The sequence below is a fragment of the Ixodes scapularis genome, unplaced genomic scaffold, assembly GCF_016920785.2.
Source record: "Ixodes scapularis isolate PalLabHiFi unplaced genomic scaffold, ASM1692078v2 PGA_scaffold9__187_contigs__length_104089568, whole genome shotgun sequence".
NCBI lineage: Eukaryota > Metazoa > Arthropoda > Arachnida > Ixodida > Ixodidae > Ixodes > Ixodes scapularis.
Window position 1 is genome coordinate 95,332,062 of NW_024609884.1, and position 25,118 is coordinate 95,357,179.

Consider the following 25,118-nt stretch of genomic DNA (forward strand, 5'->3'; position numbering starts at 1 on the left):
CGTCATCATCACACATGACGTCATCAGTGACGTCACTGATGACGTCACCGACATCCGCATCGTCATCGTCATCATCGCTGATGACGTCATCGGAGTCCGCATCGTCATCGTCACTGATGACGTCATCAGTGACGTCACTGATGACATCATCGGCATCGTCACGTGACCCCCCAAGGTCACGCGACCCCCCCCCCCCCCCCCCCCCCCGGTCACTTCACCCCCCAGTACCCTTCCCTCCTCCTCCTCAAGAGCTGCGCTCTAATTCGGTGTTACAGGGAGTTGTAAACGGCTTTCACTTTTTTCTGTTCATAACTGAAAGTCCGTTTTCACCGAAAAGATAAGTCAGGCCGCGAAACCGCAACTTAAATAGGACGCGGATCGGATGACTAACTCAATACAGCGAATACAAGTGGTTCAGAACAAAAAGCCTCGTTTGGATTCGATTTTCTTTGTCCAAAATCTACTCCGGCCGACTTGGCATTCTTTGAGAACGTCGCGACCGACAGACGTCCGACAGTGATGCGTCATTTGACGGTTTCGACGAGTAAATAGAGATTTGCTCGTACACCCAGCGCAAACGTTTTCTTCCTATTTTTTCACGCTTCGTTTATCTCGGGCGGCATGCCAGACGCACCGTCCACAACGCAGCCAGCCGCTCTACGCGTCACCTTACGCAAGCCGCGCTATCTGTAAAAGAAAACACCGTTGTTATTGTTGAGCGTTGAAACGCTGTCAGAGCTGTAGGCGATCGAAGCCTCTTTCGAGCTCTTTTCTCCCACTCCCCTTCCCCCAACACGGCGCTGACCTACCGGCAGTATAAGCCTGGAAACAAAGCATCATTTTCCTTTCCCAAAGCATCACCCGCCCCACAAACCAATCGGGCGCCGGCGCAGAGCGTAACCGGTGGCTGCGTTCTGAGAACAACCAATGGCTGCGCTCCGCGTCGGTGCCCGATTGGCCTTGGCCGCCCGCAGCCCCGGTTGTACTGCCACAGAAAGTTGTCCCGAAGCCGCACGCGCGCACGCACAAACTCGAAGGTCATTGAGTTTGTGCGTGCACGCGCTTTCCGTGGCAACGGTCGCGCCCGCGGAGAAAGCCTTTTTATGGCTTTCGCTTTTGTCATCTTATTTTTGCTTTTGTGCTGGGTTCGTTTTAGGCGTCGGTTAAAGGCTGCCGGTTTGCTTGATTCCGAAGTCGAAAAGGAAGCGGAGACCCGCTTTCCTTTCGGCTTTCGTCACCTTTGCTCGGTCACTGTGGCTCCTTGCGATTTTTCTTTTCTTTTTCTTTTATTTTTTCGATGATTCTCTTCTTTTTTTTTCCGTTCATGTTGGACCGAAGGCTGCAGCAGTCATGGCTTCGAATTGCGCTTGCTCGGAGGAGGCGGAAACGAGCTACCCGCGAAGCAGTGGATTTTGAGTAAAATGAGTTGCAAGTAAGATACCAACCCGAGATTTGAGTTCAGTTAATCTCCTGTCTAGTCGCTATACACAGACAAAAAAAATCACATTTTTAAACTTTTTCGAAACTTTTTGAGCTCGGTACCCGAGTCATGGCCCACCCCACGATTTTTGAGAATTTCAGGCGGTGGGGGGGGGGGGGGGGGGGGGGGGGGGGGGCGTTGACTCGGGATATTACGGTAGTCAAATTTGTAGTCAGGAAATCTTGTCTTGAGGCACTTGGCCAGCTCAGACAAGAACGAGGAAGTTATGGTCTGCTGGCTGATGGAGCTGTTCAGGCATGCAAGGATGCAATACAAGATGGGTATTTGGGCTGACAAGGTTGGGTAGCTGTCAGCTCCAGCATTGGTCGTTGCTTCTTCTAGCGGCTTCAGAGTAGCAATGTAATCACTCATTTCCTTCCACTCTGTTCCGGTAAAGCCTTCAATTGACCCCGCTTCAGATGCAAGGTCAACAGTTACTGCTTCTCTTAACTCTAAAAGCCTGGACAGCATTGCACATTCACTATTCCACCTTGTTTCAATGTCCTGAACAACATGCAGGGGGGATCTGCCTATTTTCTTTTGGTAGCAGTTGAGCCTTTTCTGAGCTTTTGGGCTATGTTTATAGTGCCCAACAATGCCTCTTGCTTTTTTACAAAGCACAGAAAGTCCTGGAGTCATCTCTTTCACGTCGCTGATGACTAGTTGTAAGGTATGAGCAAAACAAGTTCTTTCACACCAAGGAAGTGCATGAGTGGCTGCTCTGATGTTGCGAGCGTTGTCAGTCACCACGTAAAAAGGACAAACGTCCTTGGGAATGTCCCAGTCTGTGACAAGCTTATCAAGAATTGAGGCAATTCTAGCTGATATGTGCTTGCCTGGGAAGTGACAGGTGCTCAAGTTGTAGCGAGTGAGCTTGAACTGTGAGTCCAGGAAGTGGCAGGTCAGGCTGATGTAGCTTTCGTTCGCTCTGGACGTCCACATGTCAGAGGTGAAGGAGAGAGACTCCATGCCACTCTCGAACGCATTCTGTAGCTCAAGTCGAACCTTCTTTCTAGTGTCGTCGTACAACTTCGGCACTAACGTGCACGACAGCGTTGTTCTCTATGGTGGCAGGTAACCTGGGACTGCATCCTTCAATAAATCCCAGAATCCCCGGTCTTGCACAATCGTGTACGGTTGCAGGTCGAGCGCAACCATCTTGGCAATCTTCAGGTCCAAAGCCTCCCGTTTCGCTTGCGGCAGTGCCGTTTTTCTCAACACATCAGCAATGCTTGGCTGATTAGCAGGCTTGACTTTAGCAGCTGCTTGAAACTCCGCATACTGATTGGCGTGCCGTTTCAAATGGTTCACGAGAGTAGTGGTTGTGCCTGATGGGGTTCGCAGCGAGCTTTCGCAAAGGTTGCACACCCCCCCAGCTTCCCCCTGGCAAACTTTACGGAAATGGGTCCATGCGAGACTTCTTGTGCTGGCAAGAGGTTGTGTACTCCGCCGTGGTTGTTGAGTCCCTGACGTTTCCTGTCGTGGCTCCATCAAGCTCAAGCACCAGCAGACACAGACGAGCGCAACCACGTCAACGAGCGCAACCACGTGAACGTAAAGCATGGCACACGACACGAGGAATGAAAACGTGCGCCACGCGGCCACCACAGCCTCCTGCAGAACTAACCTTGCACAATATATTTTCGTGTGCAATAGTTGTGCCGAGAGAGGGCGCCACAAAGAAGCTATAAAGCTAAAGAAGCAATACGGCTATTTTTCGGCTAAGGGAGCAAGTCTCACTTTGACCAGTGAAAACGGGTAGAAATAAAATGAATACTGGAAAACTCATTAATCAGAAAATCAAGCGGAAAATAACTCGAGTGGCTTGATCCATCATGGCAACGACGGTAACCACTGTACAAATTATCCCCGAAAGTAGAAGTACAATGGCTTAGTAGAAGTAAGCCGTAAATCCATATCCAAATTCATAGCACCTTGGCCCCTTGGCTGCCTTGGCCCTGTAGGCCAGTGGGCCAGTCTCTATGGTGCTCTATGGGCTCAGTCGTTCAGTTGTGAGTGCACGTGAGTGAGTGGCTGTAGTCCATGGCGTTGGAGCTCACGACGATGTATGTGCCGTTGCAAATCGTAGTTCTTTATCAAATTTATCGCAGCGATGGCTCCGTACATGTTTGCGCCACTACCACTCGGCCAACTCCGCAATCCAGACATCGCGGCAAGCGAAGGTCAGATCGCGCTACCGCGTGCATATGAATTTCCACTTCCATTGCTTCGTACAAGAAACAAGAACAAAAAAAAAAAGGCACTTAGGTTGGCTTTTGGGGTTTGCCAAGTTCGAAACTATACTGCGCAGCCCAAAAACAAACTGGGAACGTGACCGCGAGTTGGGACTTACCAGCGAGTTTTGAGTTATTCGTAGTTTTCGAATATTCGAAGAACTCGAATACTTCGTACAGTAAAAGTGCGAAGCGAATCAAATCGAATAGCGGGCACTATTCGTGAAGTATTCGAAGTTTCGAATATTCGCACAGCCCAAATTCTGAGCAAAGAATGGTTGACTGGATTGCTTGAAAAAGCACAACCCAATCGTTTTACAGCAGCTCATTTGGGGAAAGTGCTTCTGTAGATGCCTCAACTGTGGATGAGTGGATCCGATTCCACCCAACTTTATAGCATTGTATAAGACCTCCAACATGTTCAATGCCAATGAAACCGGGGTTTTCTACAACATGCAGCCTGAGCAAACACTGACCTTCAAAGGTGACAGTTGTCATTGTGGAAAAAGAACAAGAAGTATGAGATTGCACTCTTCTGCAGAAATCAAGATGGCTCAGAAAATATTCCTGTGCTTGTTCTTGAAAACTTTGAGAAACCACGATGCTTCAAAAATTTGAAAAAGCTGCCTCGCCATTACATGTTCAAAAAGAAGGCTTGGATGACATCTTCCATTTTTTCCACCTTTTTACAGTAGCCAGATTCGAAAATCGGGGCCACCGGCAGAAGGACCTTGCTGTTCTTGAACAATGTGTCGTGCCATCCTTCAAAAACTTTATACTTGTGAAACATCAAGCTAATATTCCTGCCCCTGAACTTCACAAGCCAGCTGCAACCCCTTTACGCCGGAATCATCAAATGCAAAGAGCAAAGATACCAAAACTTCTTGGTTCAACGTTGGTTGGCGGTATGAAACGTGACGAGTCTGAGAAGAAGCTCTCCGTGTTGGATGCCATGCACTACATTGCTAGTTCGTGGCACGCAATTTCTAAGGACACAATCAACTTTCAACGACTATGTGAATGCCAACGACGATTTCGCCGTCTGCGACGCGGCGACGCTGGACAATATCACTGAAGACATTGCTTCGTGTCGACAATACCGATGAAGAGGGTAACATTGCAAATGGCAACGTGCGTGTACAGACATTTTTGGAAGCAGTACAGAGTATGGGCAAAATTAAACAGTTTGTTTCCATCCATGACGGCATTGCTGACATGGTTCCAAAACTTGCGGCCTTCAAAAGGAAGCTGATGATGTGCGAACACAAGAAAGTTCAGCAGGCAATTACCGATTTCTTTCCAAGTTTTCAGGTGAGAATAAAGTTCCTCGCACCTTTACTGCACAATTCCATGGCTTTGTTTTAATTAGTTAGACGGCTTTTGCTTCATTAAAGTGCAGCAAATTATTAGCTATGACATAATTTAAAACTTCCACACGTCTCTTTCACACAAGGTCGAGCACTGTATCCATACTTATTCTCTTTCCGGATATGACTCACGGATTACACAACGATTTCGTGCAATCCCAGAAAAGTCACATAATCGGGGGTATCAATATTCTCACTAAATTTAGCAAGGAACACGACATCAATTTCTCTGCTAAATTTTGCGGGGAAGCTGATTTGATGCAAAGGTCAAGCGATGTCAATATCCCCGCTAAATTTTGCAGGGAAATGCAGGGACGGTTGCAAAAATCCTTGGGATTAGTGGGTTATGTTAGAAAGCATTCCATGCTTTAAAACGAGCCTCTACCCCAGTGGTCCCCCAATGGGGCTCCGTGGACCCTTTGGAGTCCCTCAAGGCCTTCTTGAAGTCCAAAGCCCTCAGCCATAAAAAAATAAAAATTGATTATATTGATGATGGCTGTCCCAAAAGCTAAATACACCAAACCACGTGCACCAAGTAAGTAAGGCTGATTATTCTTCATTCCAGAGCCTGTAAGTTGGTTTGCACACATTTTGTTTTCTTCATTTAACCCTTTCTCATTGTAACTGCCCAATACCCCCTCCTCGCAAAGATTGTAATTGTGCCTCCCCCCTCTGCCGATCCAGAAGGGGTCCTTGAAACGTCAGTGCAGGAGAACTACTGACCTACCGTTTGGGCAAAATGACAATCGAACGGATCTCCCATTGTTACTCACGTGAACTTTAAGCTGCCGATTTGGGAGCTCAGTGTAGAAAGAGTTCCACTCTGGGCCACAGATGCCCTTTGCATGGAGAACGGTCTCAACGAGCAGCATATCCGAGATGGCGTCACCCACAGTCTGCAAGTTGATGTTGAAGCGTACAAGAGCAGTAAAGACGTGTACTGCCTCTGCTGGTAGACTATAGAAAGCATCCTCTACAAAATGTAACAGAGGTTGTCAAACTGGGCTTCCCCAAGTACCCTCTTGGGTTCCCCATCTATCGTTTCATGTAAAGCACTTTTTTTAGTTTAGACACTAGAGTATTTGCACGAATATAAAGCCAGTTTTTTTTTCTAAATTACAAGCTCCAGAACACACTTTGCTCTATATTCGATATCGAACTCGGCCATGAGGCCTTGACTTGCGAGAAAGCCATCCCTCCGATTGAATGAAGGAGATTGGGTGTGAAAAGAAACGGGGGAAAACAGTTCTTAGTTCTTGCACCATGTAAAGGGAGGAATAGAGAACGTTGAAAGCTTTCTTTGTCGTTTTATGTTTGTACAACGCACATGGATGCAAATACGGCAAAAACGCAAAGCGCTACACAGGAGTGCAGGCCACTGACCAGTTCAAGCCAAGCCACGCTAGGCTGAGTGAAGTTACAAGCCAAACCAAGACCGCTGGCAGTGTTTATGCAAGGTAGTGACTATTTCAATGTCTCCAACGTCGCTTCCATTAAACGTCCAAAGTAACAATTTTTATTTAACCGTCTGCCGTCAAAACAATAAATAATCTGATTTTGATGTCTATGACGTTATTTTAACGTCAATATAAAAACAAGAAGTATTTTGATGTCTACAACGTCATTTCCGTAATACATGAAAATAATATATATCTTTTATAGCGACGTCTACCGTCAAAATAGCTTCCACATTATTTGTTGTTCATGACGTCAACTTTGAAGCCCGCTCACGTGCGTGCGCTTACAAATAAAGATGTTTATTGCTCTTTTTTTTGGTTGTCCACTTTAACGAGCCAATCAGAGCACTGGGGTAGCGTTGCAAGGGGGGCAAGGGTACAAGGTTGGAAACAGGAGCTGTTGACTCCGTTCACTGCTCTCGGCGCTGGCGCCTCACGAGGTTCATTGGCACTTTCAGCTTTCAGTTTCATCCGCATTACCATTCTCCGCTGGGTTCGTGTATAGCTCTATGTGCACGATGGCTAAGTACAGGCAGGAGTGTTTTACACCATCTAATTATGCAAGCTGCAAGAATAAAAAATGGAGCGCCGTTCACCAAGTATTTGGACCTGACCGCAGCACTGGCAAAGTACCAAGACAGGAACTTTGTGCAGTTTTGGATTAGCTCATACAGAACAGTTACAGGTATGTATGAACAGTTGCTGAGGCTGCGCTAATATGGATAGCCCGTTTCATGTGGACTATTGTATTAAGACTGGTAACCCGTGCCGGTGACCAGTAAGTGCATGGTCTAAACCAATCGAAACCCTCTTGAATGTCTTAATTAAATTTGTTGATTACCCCTGCTAACTTGTCTCCGAGTTTCGTGGCATCACTAGCATTCACAGCAAAGAACTATGGACAGGCGTCGCATCATCACAAATCATTAAACTGACAGCTGCTCAGAAAAGTTTCCGCTCGCCCCGCTGTTATACCTGTTCCTCCAAGCACGTCGCTCAATTAGTTCAGCTCCACCAAATATAGCTTTTCAGCCGATTTCTAACCTTCATTTCTTTTTGATGAGTCGGTTCAATCATCTGTATATTTTATCATTTGCTATGATTTATTTAGGCATTTCAAAGAAACTTGTTATTTAAGGGGGGACACTGGCTAGAGGTCAAACTTTTGAACTACTCAAGTGATCGGAATGAAATTTGCAGGGGAGCTTTAGCTTCAGATGTAGGTGTACTGTGCAAACTTTCAGCTCTCTAGGACAAATTTACATACCTGCATAAGATGATGTGTCACTTTTCATTAAGAAATCTATGATATGCAAATGAAGCTAATAAGCATCATTTTGACTGCTTGAATATAAAGTGGGGGATATGGGACCTCGGGCTAACTAGTTTTAATAACTTAAAAGTAAATATTTCAGGAAGAGTTATTACCTCAAACTATGAGATGCATATCTGTCCTCTGTCAATTTTTGAAAACTTATTAGTGTTTTATCACTAAGGGCTTCAACTTAAAACAAAATAAAGCAGATAACCCAATTCCTAAGTAAATTTCAGTTCAGAAACATCTTGATTGTGGTGTCAGAATACTTTCACCTTCGAACAAAAGATTCCTTCGTATGAAATTTGCAGCAAAAAGTGGAACTGAGAAAAATGCATTCAAAGATTGAACTCCTTTACTTTGTTACTGCCTCACAATGTGTTGAAAATATTTTATATCAACGTAACTATTTGGCGTATGGTTATCAAATTTGGTGTAAGGGTGTATAATTAGTTTCTAAAACTGAAAACCTCAAAATTAAAAAATGAATTTTTTCAAAAAAAATTTTAAACTTAGGCTTATGTCCCCCCTTAAGAAGTTCCCACTCTTCCGAAAGCAAACGAATTTCTAACAAACCATAACTCCGGATCGTTACGGTCGGGAAAGTTTTATCGTTCTTCGTCTGATTGATCGAGCACTGACAGTCTTCCAATATGTTCTACAATACTTTTATCGTATGGGGTCTGGTTTTGAGCATTTGTTTCACGGCTTGCATTCCTTCCCGTGCTCTCAGAGGAGCGATGCCTGCAGTATAAGCATCAGGATTTTGGGTGCCGCTTTGCCACAACCAGCCATGCGCTTAGTGGAGAAGCATTCTCGGCGGCATGCCTTTTCTTTGCAATTCTACCTTGCAGTAAAATTTGCAGAATAGAATTGCGGCTATTGTAAAAGAACACCAAATGGCTGCATTATCCTGACAAGCTGCTTGCCTCATTTGAATTTTTTTCTTCACATTTTTAAATCTTGAGTAAGTGCATTATGGTCATTATTCTAGGTCTAATTGTGTCCAATCTCTCATTCATTAACCACATCTATACAGGCCCTTAACTGTGTGAGGGCAGAGTCAATGAATATAGGTTAAATTAAAATCAGAATATGTTTATTAGACCAGACAAATGAAAGCTTGAGAAAATGGAGGGCAATTAAAAATAAAAAGAGAATTCAGCTTAATATTTATTTAGGAAAGCATATCTTTGCCTGCTTGCTAAGTTTTATCATCAAAATAATATATCCACACAAAATATGATATTGCTATGCATCATTAAATGACAAAAGCTTTATATTTAAATTATTATAAATTGCAGTTTTACTACAACCTACTGACCTTCTAAAAGAATTGTATATGGCACTCAGAAAATATGCTTCACTAACATTATGTTAGTGCACTATCATTAACCTCTGATTTACCTAGTAACTACGGTACAACTACCATTGATACATGCTCATGTTTTTTACTTCATGGATCTCAGTGGATGCTGATGAGTGCTTTCGCAAGAATACAGAGCAAAAAAAGGCATTGTGTTTCAGTTGGAGCTAAAGAAGGAACGTTAACGTAGTAATTGCAATGCAAAGGATGAGAACGAAGTGTATACTTGTGACCCAAAAGTGTTCTCTACTCCATGCACAATCGACAATATGACTCCAGCAAATCACATCACTGATGTTTCTTTCGTTGCAATATTTTAATGGCTTTTTCACCAGTGAAGCCTAACTCTGGGTTGATGTCTTGCCATCCTTTCTTAGTCTTTTTTTGTTTGTTTTGATGGAGAAATGTTGTCAGAGTAAAGGATTTCCAAATCTGAATTCACTGACAGACAGAATTATTCAGTACTTATTCACCATAAACATGCTTTCATTAAAGGGGTCATGACACAATTTGTCAACATTTTCCTTCTTAGTTTTCCTCCTCAACTTTACAAATCGTGCACTGTACCAAACAGTTCAAGAAGACAAAAAGGAGGGACTCCCCTCTTGCTCGGACCCTCACTTGTGTACCCAGACATTGCCATTCTCCCCCTAGAACACAAGCAACGTCACTCAAAACTCGGACGAAAGTTGCTTTCCCCGCCTCGTTCACCCCGAAGCTGATAGTGCTGTGGAAGCTATGTGCTCCTTGGGCCAGCCACACTTTTGCCACATGATCACGCTCCCTCGCGCAGAGAATGAGGTCAGGTGATGGAAGGGAGGCGGCTGTTTGGGCCGGGTGACACGCTTTGGGTACCGCGGATGTATCACAGTGAAAAGGCAGAGAGCTTTCCAAAGGAAGCAGGTACGAAATAGTCTGCTGTTTTCAATTTTTCGTACCGAAAATCAGGCTTTTGACTTTTTTACCTTCTGTCTTTTGACTTATGACTTTGGCTTTTGACTTTTACCTTCTGTCTTTTGGTACACTAAACGATATGCTATTAGTAAAATTCCAATCTAAATTTATTTATCCCGCCCAAAATTCATTTCATGACCCCTTTAAAGACCTTTTCTGCTTTTCTATAAGAGCCCTTTCCTGCAGCGTACTGTGCGCTGCAGGGAAACAAAGGAAATATGCAGATCGGCCGCGCATGAATGTAATTTCAGGTTTTTTAAGATGTTTAGAGCCCGTAGATCGAGATATTTTGCTGTTTTCAATTTTCATATATGATATAGCATCATGTGTAAAAAACGTTGAACTGCTTTTATTTGCTGATGACATCAAGTTGTTCAAGGGCATTCATTGCCCTGGAGATTGATTTGATATAACATGATCTGTCTAATATAGCACAGTGGTGTAAACAAAATCAGTTATTCCTTAATCCTTTAAAAACTAAAGTGATATCTTTGTGCAAATGCCGTGTAAACATTCATAACACTGATCATCTTGAGGGAAAACCGAGTGAATGGGTGTCAATTGTAAGGGATCTCGCTGTGTTCATTGACTGCGGATTAACTTTTAAAATCATCTATCTTTTGTTGCCAGCTCTGCAATGAAAGTTCTAGGAGAAATACCGCATATGACCAAGCATTTTAAAAAGCCCCATTGTTTAATACATCTTTTTAATTCCGCAGTGGTTTGAAGGCTCGAGTTTGCCTCTGTGATTTGGAATTATATATCTGTAACTTAGGCTTTGATCATGGCACGTGTGCAAAAAAAAGATTTGTTCGAAATGGTTATGACAGATGGATTGGACGACCCGTGTATTATGACTATGAATAACTAGATTTTTGCTCAAGCTTTTATCCCACAGAAGAACTGTTCTTGACTTGGTATTCCTGCATAAGATCATTAATGGTGCCATTGATTCTTCATGGCTTATTAATAAAACCAATTTTCATGTTCCTTTCGGCGCTACGAGACAGTTCACCTGTTTTGATATTTGTTTACCATGCCATACGTGTCACCTCTTTCTCATTTACAGACATTATACAACAGCATTGTGCCACCTCAAGTTGACATCAACACACCCCTGTCTACACATCGCTGACAGTTGGACGAATTTTTGGTCACATCATAGTGTGTCAGCGTACAAGCATTTGTATTTTTTAAGGATTCTCGTTTAAGAGTTTCTATTGTATGAGTTGGTGTAACTAAGAGAAGGCCGCTTGGCCGTTTTAGGGCACCCGAAAAATAAGGATTATTATTATTACTATGGCCATAAAATGATGATCTCAAAAAGCACTTTAGTGCCCCTTTATGACCTTTGTGAGTGACACGGCCAAGTGTATTGTGTCGTGAAAAAGCTGCATAAAATGACAGACACATTCCAGTTGCATTTGATCTTGTTCTGTCACGTAAAGATTCAATAAAAAAAGAGCTTTCATTTGTTTGTTTTTCTTCCCAAAAATAGTGTATTGCTTTCTTCAAAGCTTTGAAAAATTCTATTTGCCAAAAAACATGAAAGAAACAATAAAAGGCCACAATTTAGCCACCACCAGCGTCTGGAATTGCGCCTACATGGGCTGCCACAGCCCAGTGCAGTCGGGCAACAATGACAGACACTCTCCAAACCAGAAACGCGCGCTGTAAATCGCTTTGTTTGAGACGGCCGCTGGAAGGGTCTCGAACAAAGCGATTCCCACGGATTGCGTAGGGAATCCCTTCGCACTGCAGGTCTCGAACGATGCGATACCCCACAGACTGCATGGAGGGACCCAGCGTAAACTGCAAACCAGCGACCGGAAGACACGTGATTTCAGCCAGCCAATGATGGGACACTGCCAACAATGTTCATGCTCAGCAGCTGTGCCGGTTGCCAGCAATATATCCACTTCCTAAAAGGAAAACGAGAACCCTACCTACCTTAACGATCCAGTTTCAGTTTGTTCGAAATTTGTTTGCTTTCAGAAGAATGGGAACTTCTTAAATGACCATTGTCTCTGAAATGCCCAAATAAATCGTAGGAAATGACTGAAATATACAGATGAATGAGGCGATTCATCAAACAGAAATGAAAGTTAGAAATTAGCTGAAAAACTGTATTCCTCAGAGCTGAAACTAATTAAGCGACGTGCTTGGAGGAACAGGTATAACAGCGGGGTGAGCGGAAATTTTTCTGATGGCATGATTTGCGATCATGCAATGCCGCTTTGTAGTTCTTTGCTTTGAACGCTCGCAATGCTACAAGGGACAAGTTAGCAGGGGTAACCTACACATTTAAATAAGATAACCTACACATTTCAATAAGATATGCAAGAGTGTTTCAATTACCCAATGATAAAACTAATGCTGAGAGTATGCAACAGTTGTGACAGAAGACACTAAGTGCAATGTACACGAGCACAATGTAAATTTTACATAGTAGTTACACAGTCATAAAGCAGGGGACTAAGAATGGTAACGCTAGACATGACTGTGTTCAATTAATAATATGGTGAGCGAACCTGTGCTAGGATGCAGTTTCTCGTTCTTTTTGGTATCTTAGTTTGCACATTTGGAATGCACCGCGGCGCCGTCTGTTTAGGTGCATTTCTTTTGGTCTTCCCAATGAAGCGGGCTGCAGGCCAGGCTTCATTGGGAAGACCGCGGCCATATGTGGGCCGCTTGGAAGCCATACGTGGGGCGGGTATGGTTCGCGGTTTGGACCGCTGGTTTAGACCATGCAACCATTGGTATCCGACGCAGGTTACTAGTTTTAATACAATATTCCACACAAAACAGGCTATCCATATTAGCGCAGCCTCAACAACTGTTCATACATACCTGCAGCTGTTCTGGATGAGCTAATCCAAAACTAGGCAAAGTTTACGTCTTGGTACTTGGCCAGTGCTGCAGTCAGGTCCGAATACTTGGTGAATGGTGCTCCATTTTCCATTCTTGCATAATCAGATGACGTAAAAGCCTCTACTTATCTGTCGTGCACATAGAGCTAAACACTAAACCAGCAGAGAATGGTAATGCAAACAGAACTGAAAGCTGAAAGTGCCGATGAACCTCATGAGGCGCCAGCACCGAGACCTGCAAACACAGCCAACAGTTCCTGTTTCCAGCCTGCCACCTTTGGCCCCCTTGCAACGCTACTCCAGTGTCTGATTGATGCCTGAAAGTTCACAACAAAAAGAAAAGGAATAAAGGCCTTTTGATATTTACAGTGCATGCAAGTGAGCGCGCTTCAAAGGTGGCGTCACAAACGTCAAAATAACATGCAAGCTATTTTGACGGTAGACATCACCATAAAAGATGCATATTATTACCGAAGTGATGTTGTAGACGTCAGCATACTTTTTGCTTTTATATTAACAGTAAAATGATGACAGAGACGTCATATTCTTGTTACTTTGATGGTCGGCGGTTAAATAAAAAGTAGTTATTTTGACGCTTAACGAAAGTGATGTGAAATAATATTTAAATTATTTTAATGGTGGACGTTGAAATAGTCCCTATCTTTATGCATGAAACATCTTGTGTTCCATAATGATTATGACACACGAGGGCGAGAAGGATCGTGTATCGCTTCCAGCAGTCTTTGTTCTGCCTTTTTTAGTCACTGCTCGAGAGTGTTCTGGCGTTTGTGCTTCTGCTTCGTGCGCTTTGTAAATCAGCCGACTTGACACAGTGTATCGCGGTTGAAGAGGAATAACTTGACCCAAAGAAAGAGCAACTACAAGACAAGCATATCTTTCAAGTCCCTCGTGCGACAGGGAGAAGGAGCTGAGTAGTGACAACGAGTGCAGTCAAAACACAATATTTTCCCCGTTCCCGTCCCCACTTCTGATATGCCCTTGAGTGCGGTAACTTTACAGCTGCATTATAAGAGGAATACAGTGTAGACCGCATATAACGTATGTCGCGGGAGTCGCGAAAATCCCCACTATAAGCGGTACCGCGCTATAACCAAAACATCAATTTTTCAGGCCAAAATACATGCCATGAGACAACTTACCCTTGTAAAAGAATTTATTTTATGTTAGGTGAAAAATAAAGCTTAGTTTGAGGAAAGTCTTTATTTCACCAGACTAGTACAGTTCTGTCTCAAGTGTGTAACACATTTTGAAAGAAATGAGCAGCTTTTGCCTGGCGCAGCCTATTAACGGCATCGCGGGTTGCGGACGGACGTTGCGAGCGTTCAGGATTGCTAACCCTAATCACTTTTCTCCGGAGATGAAAACGCGTGAAAATTCGCATCCTTCATACGTAACGCGCCAGTAATACCTTGAACTTGAGCACACGCATGAAATGTGCCAAATAAGAAATCCGGGCGATGTTCGAGGACACAAATGCTTAGAAATCACCACTGTAGTCGAAGTAAACAAATACGACGACACGGGCGTTTCTGCCGTCTTGAGAGCGCCGCCACGACATCGCCGCACGAGTAGGTGGATCTTCCCTTCTAGTACGTGCTGGGTTATCATAGCGACGCACAATGAAAATTCACAGTCAAGGATAGCGCTTTTACGCGGAACGATGAGATGAACGCCGTCTACAACGACGATCACAACCGACGCCATGTTTGCCAATAGAAGCAGCCGGCCAGCGACCGGCATGCAACGCGCGCGAACACTTCTCCTCGACCTGCGATTGGTCTGTCGTTGCAGTTGTTTGTTTCCAACGCAGCGGAGGGACGCACGCACGTGAAAGACACGTGCGTGCGTCCCTCCGTCGCTTTGGCAACTGAAGCCGCTCTCTTCGCTTCTCCCCGCTTTTTCGAGCAACCTCCTTGCCCCGCAAGTGCTGCTTGAGGCTAGCGCCGTCAGCGCCGTTATCTAGTGTCGCACAGGGAAGCGTGCTCGCTGCTCCGGTCGTCGGCACGGTAGGCGGGCTGTGCCAGAAACCACACTATAACCGGTATTTCCCTTCGCGCGCCTGCATTTTAAGTGGTATGTAATTACATGGAGTTCTATGGGAGGCGAACCGGTGGTTTAAAAAAACCGCATTATACCCGGTCCTGCACTATAAGCGGTTACGTTGTAAGTGGTCTATACCATACTTTCTTTTTGCTTTTAGGAATTTGAAAACCTGCCCTTGCGTTATATTCATGCAAATAGGGTATTTTGGGTGGTGCACGAAAGCACCCAATGTCAAAATCCCGTGTCGAATGCCCCGCAGCCAACGCTCCGGCCTTTTTTGCCCCGCTTTCATACGCCCCAGTTTCAGAAGCCCATGGCGCAAACCCCCATGTCAGGTCCTCAGCGTGAGGACGAAGCATTTTGCTTTTAACTCTTGTGTACCAATCATGCCATACCCAGGACTCCAGTAAGGATTGACTCTAAAAGTGAGAACAAACAGAAAATAGCAGTCACTGGTAAAACATTTAAAGTTGCAGTTTTTATGATTGAGCATTGAACCAAAGCATCCATAGTGACCCTGAGACGTAGGAACAATAAAGAAACGGACAGAACAATCAAGTCCGTTATTTTATTGTTCCTACGTCTCAGGGTTACATGGATGTCATTTACCAGCTTGCCTGCGTTTTTTTTTCCCTTTCTGAACCAAAGCATTCGTCGACTCTGAAGAATGTGCGGATTCACAGTTCCGACGGTTCTGTCAAAACAGTTCACCCGAAGCTCGTGGCGCCATACTTATTACGTATACACAGCACCAAACACCAATTCTTTCACTTGAAAGGGCCTTTGTAGACCCTCAACGAATCAGGTAAAGAGGCTGGTTGAAGCGCGAAGAGGGTGGGATGGGGGCAGTGAGGACAGGGCTTTTGGCACGGGGGGGGAATACGGGATGGGGTAATTGAACGCGGGGTTTTCGAAACGTGGGACTAATGACGTGGGGCTTTTACGACGGGGATTCTGCAAGCGGGGCAATCGTGCTACACCCGGCATTTTAGCACATCTGAGTCACCCATTAATGTGCAGCTATGAGTCAAAGACTCCTCAGTATCTGCACTATTTTTTACGAGGTCCATAAGCTTCCACAGAGCTTTATTGCATCAATGCCAACTGGGAGGGCTCTTCAGCTCAACAACAGGAACGTCCAGCAATGGAGATGGGCATTCCTCGATACTAGAAAGTGTGGACCCTTGAAATATAGAATGCTACCTTCGCAGGGCTACAGCCATTTACTTATAGTTTTCTCTAAAGAGAAGAAGCAGCCGAGTCAGTACCTCAAGCCCCATAACGTGTTCCTTTCTGCAAGCACTTTGCAACAACAGCAGTAATACACAAAGCGCAAGCCCCACGAGGCCCTTTGGAGAGAATGGTAGCGCAGTGCCAAACCGAGTTATCAGGACGCCATCATTTTCCAGAGTGCATGAGTGACACATGTTTTATAGGTTAGCATTGCAGCATGAACCCAGAAGCACGCTGAACCTTTTGACAGGACCTTCTAAAGCATTTTTTTAACAGTTTTTGAAGCTTTCCAACCTCGAGGAACCCCTATCTGGCTTAGGAAACCCTTTCGGTCTTGTCATTGAGACATTAAAGCAGTGCACAAGTCTGCAGAGCTTGGAAACAATAATGTGCATACTAATTGGCATATTTTGTTCAATTATGCATCAGTGGGTGGCTCAAATTCGCTAAAACAGCACATTAGCTGGACTTTACTAAGGGGCAGGGACGATCGAAGAAAATGTGGAACCTCGGAAAACCCGTGGGTGTACTGTGGGAAGAACTCTGTCTTAAAGTACTGTGGTACATTTGATAAGGGGTGCCTGTAAGTGGTGCATTTTCTGTATCAAAATTTCAAAGAATGAAGTTACTCGAGTAAAAAGTAAGTAAATAAGGATGTTCTTTTCCTACATACAATGACCGTGAGCAGATGAAACACGTCCGATAGGTGCAACAGCTGACAGATGGTGGCAGCAGACCATGAGCTGTGTCTAAACGTCAAATCATCTTCTCTTTTACTGGTTTTGCGTCCATCCAATGTTTAATTACCATAAAATACCGGGCCACTGAAACTTTGGAGATAATGGCAAAAAAATGGGGGATGGGCGCTTGTCCGGTCATCAATTTTCCATATAAATGTACTGTATGTATTTTCTCAAATCTTACAAATTTGGTAATGGGCGCTTAATGTGGAATGGACGGATGCGCGGTATTCTACGGTAGTAGGAATGATAAATTTTGTGCACTGATTAACAAACACCGAAAATTTGTGCGTTGTTTTTGACTTGTAAAGGTTGCCTGCTTTTGCCGAGGTAGAACCTCTGCAAGAAAAGGCTGCAGGGGCCATGCTGTACACCGACCATCGGCGCTTGTATGAAATAAAAAGCATGAACTGTACCAAGGGGCTTTATCGAGACTCCGCTTACAGCAGCACCCTTCCAAAGGTAGAGATTTCTGTTAGCTTCCTTGGACGATGCAGAGCAATGCGCGCTGGCCCCACTAAAGGAGCTTTACACCTCGTGCAGTAAGATCTCTACCATGCAGTACACCACAAGCAACCATGCTAAGCCACTGCAGCACACGACGCTTGCCGACACTGGCATTTTGGCAGTTGCAATGCAACAAATGGGAAAAAAAGTACATTAGCCCTATGAGATTTAAAACAGGACTGGTCTCCATGAATGTAACAGCTGGGAAAACAGACACACCAACTGGCAAGTACCATTAAGGCCCTGTTGCACTTGGAGTAATTGAAAAAGCAACTTCATTCCCCCCACAAACATTGCTGACTGGGAAGGACAGTTGTGTCTGGTTCATGTCCCTCCCTGTGATTACAAGTTTCGCAGGTCACAAAATCTAAAACCAGCATTTTTTCAACGTATTTTTTTTTTTTTATGGCACACGGAAAATTGGTGTATTTCTTATTTTCCCCCGATTTGCTTTCGATTTCAGGTAGACTATCTCTGGGGATATTGCGGTGGTCAACAGTCACTGGCTCCTTGCTCCAAAGAGCAGCAATGAAACGCTGCAATGAAAATCTGAGGCTACCTGATTAATCAAGTCCATCGTGTGGAGTAGCTTCCTCGCCGCCTGCTGTTGTTCTGGATACTGGCTGGAAGGAACGGCCCAAAGTACCATGTAGCCAGCAATCCCCACCTGCTTTCAGAAAGGACTCACCTGTCGTCGTTAGCAACAGCTTGTATGACGCCCTGCGCTTTACCGCTGAAGAGTACCTAAACCAGAGGAAAAGCGCTAGCTTGCAGCCAGTGCAGTGGGTAGGCTGAAGGACAATGAGTGCAGCACTTACAGTTCCATGGCCATTAGCTTCAAAGTAGATGCCAATGTCTGCCTTTTGGGCCTCACGATGCAGGTGCTTCACACCAGTTGGGACACACTTGACGGGCACTTTCTTCCATGTCAAAAAACAGGGACACCGCTTAGTTGCCAAGCATCACAGGGTGAAGCGTATCAATCGGCAGATTTGAGGTAGTTGAGTGCATCTGCAAACTCACCAGCACGTTAGTGATGTAGCTTGTAGAGTTGCCATTGGCATAGGCTGTCTGAACAATGGCCATGTCTAGGGATATCTTGGCAGCATCAATAAGTTCCTTTAAATAGCTTGCCACCTGTAGTCGAGAGTAAATGTAGCTGTCGCACTCTGCCCAGGGTTACCCAAACCGAACAGGCGTCGTACCAAAGTGGCGATCTTGTCTCCATCCAAGAGGTGAAACCCTTGGTTCTCGTCATGGTAAAAATAAATCACTCTGTCGGCGTCACCATCAAAGGAAACGCACCTGACACCGACATCGAGTGGAATACCTGGGGAAAGAATGAAGAAACTTGGCATTAAGTAAACAGTTTGAGTCAAGGGACAAATGGTGCCAACCTTCTGGTGCTTTCTGGTAAACCTTGACGAAGTCAGCACCACACTAAAAAGAAACAAAGAGGTGTTACAAATGAGCGACATGAGACGTGGTGTGAAAGCCATCGTACCATGTGATTTAACCTCCCCTGTGTTCCATCGTTGAAGGTCTCTATTTTCAGCAGGCCTCCCAGATGAGGAAGCAAAGTCTTGATCTTCACGGCTCCGACACCATTCGCCCCATCCAAGCGAATGAAGGGGACATAGTTCCGCACTGCAGACCCCTGGGAAGCAAGGGCAGTCTCATGCATTAAGAATGCTTATTCTTGGTGAGCAAGCACCCTGGCCGTCACTCAGAACCTAGCACTATGAAACACTAAAGTTTCACAAATGCACAGTCATTCAAACTGGGACAAATAGTCACGATTTTGACGCTTTACACATAGAACTTTGGAGTTTTGGAATTTTTCGGAGTCCGGACTGAAAAGTAATTGAAAGTGGCGGTCGAGCAAATATTATTTCGCTTGCAGGTGGCATCACAGTTCAACATGCATTTTCTGAAAACAAATCTTGTGCAGTAAACTGCAGTTTTCAGGACATTTTAAGTGGCGGGGAATGCAAAAAAACTTCTCAAAGTACAATATCAGCTATCAGGCTGCATATAACCTTTGCTTGCTTGTGCTAAACATTACAAACTGCGGCACCGTTGCGTTGCATGATTTATTTCACATGCTTTATATAGATGAAGAAGCTGAATCTCTCGTCGTAAAATTTACGCTTGATAGAACATTTGCTGTCGGAAAATGAGAGTATTTCGCACAACCGTGGCACAGGCAGCAATGCAAGAATGTTTTGCTCGATGTGTCAGAACCTTTGTTGTTTGTTTGCACCGGTCAATAAACATCAAGGAAGCAATGTTTGCATTCACATTTTATTTAACATCCCGATAAGAACTAAACGGCAAGCTCTCAAAACCCAGTTAAAAAAAGGGTGGGAGCCAGATGCAAAGCGCAACCATACAAAGATTCACTCGAACAGTAGTGGAGCCACAACAAGCGTGTTAAACACTCAGTGTTACATACCGTAAAATACTGCGGAAGCGCCCGCTTGGTTTCCCCCCCCCCCTACCCCCTACCCCCCTACCCTACCCCCCCCCCCCCTGCAAGCGCCCACTATTTCCATTTCCCAATCTTGGGAATTCTGCAAATTGTACGTAAACCACCAGATTTGACCGGACAAATGCCCATGTCTGCATCTATTCAGTTTTCAGTAAAAGTGGGGTGGGCGCTCCCCCGGCATTTTACGGTAGTGTACGCACTCACATTTATTACATGCAGGCAAGACAGAGGGATATCCAGCTCGCCTCTGTTGTGCATTCAAAATATTAAGCGAGACATGTGCCGAAATGACGTGCAAGATGGAAATCCTTGCTGGACTTGACTGCAAGCTTCATCTGGCCAGTGAAGCAATTGTCAAGATATCCCAAGAGGCTGAGACTGTTTCTGTCCTGTTGCTGTCCAGTCCTGAACATCTTGTATGCAGTTGAAAATAAATCGATGAAATGCTGCTCCCTTTTATACAACGATCCTTTGAATGCTCAAAAAATGTTTAAAAAATTCCAGTGGCCTAATGTGATCACAGAAATAGGCGGCTCTAAGCGATGAAGTTCGCTACTGCAACGGGGAAAACGGCACAAACCGTCAAATGAATTATAAATCTGTCTGGATATTTAGACAATGAGAGTGACTAATCTTAAAATGAGATATTTGACCAGTGCGGTATGACTGCTAACTGGGGTCTTAATGTGAACCACAAAGTAATAATTACACGAGTGAGGCTAGACTGCAAAGGAAGTGATGTCGTAAACAATTTAAGAAAGCTATCCACTGTGCCACACACTTACCTCAAAGATGTGTCAACAACGCCCACGGCACGTTATGCATACGGTTATCATACAGAGTACTATGCAAGCAGAAACCTTTAGGGAAGCAGCCGACATTCCCCGCTACAGCATGGTAAGGCGCATTTCTTTTGGCAGCTGACCCGAGAAAATTCTGCTCTGTAACGCGAAATTAAAGTGCATGCACAGGAGAGTGGCAGGTGGATAAACTAAGACAGAACAAAACTCTCAAGGTCCACCCGAGGGGGTGGAACCCAGGACCGCCGAGATTGGAAGCCCCACACTCAACCACTGCACCAACGCTTGTGAAGCGCTAGTTACTGAATGTGATAACAATGTGTTCGCCATCTGGCACCGACGAGCGTGCCAGAGGCGCCAGTCGCTAGCTCTGACATTTGCTACCGGTGCATGAGGGCTTGTGCAGCCAAGGCACCACCAAATGCAAGTTTCTTCTGTCCACCATTGTGCAGGGATTGCACACCTTCTAACCGACTTTCCAAAGGAGTCGTCGAGTATTTATGGCAAATCCACCATACATTGCAGGAACTAACTGCAGTGACGACATTTGATCTTTTGTAGCAGGCTCTGTAGCCGGCAAAATATGAGTTTGGAGCAGCCACTGATGCTTTTGGAGCAGACGCCAACATCTGTTAGCACGCCACTTGAAATGATGATTGCACTGCTAAATGAGAGTCAACCTTCAGTAACGATTAAGGGCTCATCTACCATACTGAAGCATATTACATATACCTGTTGTGACAAGAATAAATAGGATGCAAAAAGAGCACACAGCCTTCTTAGAAATAATGTTCAGGTCAGAGTAGTTACTTTTAAAATGGGTATTAAAAATGGCTGAAAAATGAATCATGGCGCAACACTTCAGTTGCAATAAAGCCTCTCTTCAGCCCCTTTTACGTGGGGTTGTTTATTCAGCCCGTAAAGATAATTTCTTTAAATGCCGGCAAAGACCATCATATGCACTAAAACGCCAATCAATGAGAATGCTTTCCCCAACTATTAATAACGCAAGAACTCAAGGTCATAATATCCTAAACTGCAAAAACAAACACCCAAAAATATTATGAAAAGCTACATTTTAAAACTGACACTGCGCTTTAGCAGCGTTGGAACCAGAGTTGAGTCAAAGTTCGCTGCCCTTTCAATTGACTGCATGCTGCACGGAAACTACCCTTACTACCGTAATTAGCATTAAAATAAAAACCTTTTTTTTTTCCGCCTTTTTTTTTTTTTGTTGGCAGAGTTTTTGAAAATTCCAGGTCGAGATTTGATCAAGACCAAAGATGGTCGACCTCTATAATAGCAGTCATAATTTTTTAGCTAACGCAGGCGCTCCTGTATGTCAGCCGTTGCTCCTCCAACACCGGTGTAAAACTGTGAAGCTCAACGCACGTGCTGGTGAGAGGCGGTGAAGTGGAGCAAGTGCCACGGTATACTGCCACGGCAAGCAAACATGGAAGAGACGAAATAATCAACTGGTCTCATCAGGACTAAAAGACCATGCTTCTGTCTTATTACAGGAACTGCCATCCCACAATTTTGCAAATTTTTCTTGCAACTTTTAGCTCCTGACGTTGATGACATCGTCTGCAAATTCAGACGATGACGAGTTCAATGCCGTTGATTGAGTAATCTCTATACTTCATTACACATTAGGTCAAAGCGCTGCCGATGCTATGAGCCAATGGGACCAATCAAATGGCACCAAATGCCCGACATCAAGGCATTCGTCACGTTCTGTATGTGTTATTTCATCGGCTAAACCAGGGGTCTCCAAACTCTTAGGGTAAGAGGCCGGATTTGTGACCTTTCGCAGTCTCGAGGGGTGGAAAATAAACAAGTGAATATAAATCAGAAAAATTTGAATAAACAAACCTAGATATGCAGTTAAAAAAGGAAATTCACGTTCGACTAAACATACCAAAAAAAATTCCAGGACACTTAAGCACTTCTTACGAGTTGTGAGTGCGAAAGCATGAATGTCGTTCTACCGCTCCCAATTAGTTTGTCTATGGTGTGCTGGCGTCGGGGGCCACGTTTCACTACTGCCGGGGTTGCGGCCCCCAACGATACAGATGCCTAGGCACCACCATGTTCCTCGGCGTTGAGAGGAGCAGAAGCAACTGCAGCCCCTGGCGACGACTGACACGAGAGCGACGGCCGAGCGCACTCCTTCCTGGCGTGCGGGCCGGAGCGCCAGGAAGAGGGCTTCTCTGTAGGGTGGCGATCCTTGGAACTATGACGTGTCCCAGCCAGTGGTTATCTAGGAGCCGTTTTGCTGGCAATTTCTTTCACGTTTTGCGTGGTTACTACAGCGGTAACAGACGCCGCCGGCTCCTGGGAATTTCTTCCATGTTTTGTGCGCATGGTTTGCGCGGTTACAGATGCCGCCGGCATTTTGCACTCTTTTCGCGGTTACAGACGCAGCCACTCTATGGGACAGGGACAGTTAATGCTTTCACAATAAAAGAATTCAAGCTGGAAGAATAATTTATTTTATTTTACAATCAATATTTAGCTAGTTATACACTAATTGTGACCAAGAAAACTAATTGTGACCAAGAAAACTAATGAAGTAAAGCACATAGGAACTATTCATATACGGCACAAGACTAGTGAGAATGGTAAAACTGATTATGACGATATGCCATAGTTATGACACAGAATATACATGGGAATGCAATTAATTTTAACATAGTTACACAGACATGAAACAGGGCACTATGAGTGGTGATACGCATGAATGAATGAATGAATTTGGGGTTTTTTGGCACAGCAGCAACTCGGGCCATAGTGCGCCAAACACATGGTGAGTAAATATCACAAGACTCGGCGGCTAAATTATACATTGCGAAATTTCACTTTACTAAAATCTGCTAAAGGCGGTTTAAAATACCAATATTCTTTAAGAAGTTGAACACTTGTGTATGTGGGACAAGAGGCTCGTCTCCGAGCAAAAGTGCCAGGTGGAACGGAATATGCTCTCTAAAAAAGATTGGGAAGTAGGTGCAGCGTTCGTTATGAAATTGCGGACATACTAGAAGGATGTGGAGTACACTTAAAGTTTCAAAGCAGTAATCGCACACTGGAGGGTCTTCGCTTTTTAAGAGGTACCCGTGGGTTAGGCGTGTGTGTCCTATTCGCAGCCGGCACAGAATAACTTCGTAAAACCTTTCCCGATGTCTGGCACTGCGCCATTCACTCAAAGTAGGCTTAATACTATGGAGCTTATTGCAACAGTCGCAGCTCCACTCCACTTGCCAGGAACGTTTTATTTTCTTTCGCAGAGTAGTTCTATAGTCAGTCGCTGGAATGGCGTGGGTTTCAATGGACCTGTTTATACATGTACTTGCAGCTCGGTCAGCCTCCTCATTGCCGTGTATTCCTATATGACTGGGTACCCAGCAGAACTGAATATCAATATTTTGCTTGCGGGCCTTTATTATTTTACCACGGAGTAGAGAAATGAGGGGGTGGTTCCAGGATGTTGCTGAGTCAAGTGCAAGGAGGCAACTAAGCGAGTCTGAAAATACTATGGATTTCCTAAACTTTCGTTTAATTATTTGTTCGACAGCTAATATCAGCCCTAGAAGCTCAGCAGTGAAAACAGAGGCCTCGGGGTTTATTCGTCTAACACGCTGGAAGGACTGCCCCACCACAGCACATCCAACATAATCAATGCCCTTCGTCCCATCGGTGAAGAAACTCTTGCCGGTCTCGTAACGGCTTGCTATCTCGAAGAATTCCTCTTTTATAACACTAAAGTCGACAACTCTCTTGTTGTACTTTGTTAATGAGAGGTTGCATGTTACGGCTATATCATCCCAAGGAGCAAATCTCTGTGGAGTTTCCATAACAGGAGAGGATATATCAAAGCTGTACTTCTCTGCGGCATCCCTCACGCGGAGCGCAAAGGGACGTGTTACAGACGGCTTGTTTTGAAAGGCCTGTTCATAATTTATGTTGTTAGTCAAAGAAAAATTTGGATGTTGAGGGAGAGTCTGCAGTCTTAGACAGTACTGTGCGCTAAGGTAAAACCTCCGTTTATCAAGCGACCACTCATTTGACTCAGCATACAAGCTAAGCACTGGCGATGTTCGAAAGGCCCCGATTGCTAGTCGAATGCCCTGATTGTGAACCGGGTCCAACATCTTAAGCGTAGAGGGCTTAGCAGAACCGTAGACAATGCTGCCATAATCCAGCACAGAACGAACACATGCCCTATAAAGTCGTAAAAGGC

At 44.6% G+C, this 25,118-nt stretch overlaps 2 protein-coding genes across 3 annotated transcripts in view; both read right to left on the reverse strand.

The window, feature by feature from the left end:
• LOC8030905 (phosphoacetylglucosamine mutase) overlaps positions 1–25,118 on the reverse strand; it is a 70,302-nt gene that overhangs the window by 19,001 nt on the left and 26,183 nt on the right. The window contains exons 7-14 of one of the 2 annotated variants that reach the window (XM_029985848.4): positions 19,092–19,244; positions 18,985–19,027; positions 18,793–18,917; positions 18,611–18,724; positions 18,406–18,507; positions 18,276–18,331; positions 18,147–18,210; positions 5,855–5,977 (exon numbers count right to left, since the gene is read on the reverse strand). In XM_029985848.4, coding sequence (XP_029841708.1) covers positions 5,855–5,977; positions 18,147–18,210; positions 18,276–18,331; positions 18,406–18,507; positions 18,611–18,724; positions 18,793–18,917; positions 18,985–19,027; positions 19,092–19,244 — 780 coding nt within the window. The remainder of the gene's footprint in view (positions 1–5,854; positions 5,978–18,146; positions 18,211–18,275; positions 18,332–18,405; positions 18,508–18,610; positions 18,725–18,792; positions 18,918–18,984; positions 19,028–19,091; positions 19,245–25,118) is intronic. The other variant, XM_040218255.2, reaches the window with a different exon arrangement.
• LOC115325144 lies at positions 2,375–3,149 on the reverse strand. Its single transcript, XM_042287127.1, has one exon. The coding sequence runs from the start codon at positions 3,041–3,043 to the stop codon at positions 2,543–2,545; it is 501 nt and encodes a 166-aa protein (XP_042143061.1). The 5' UTR covers positions 3,044–3,149; the 3' UTR covers positions 2,375–2,542.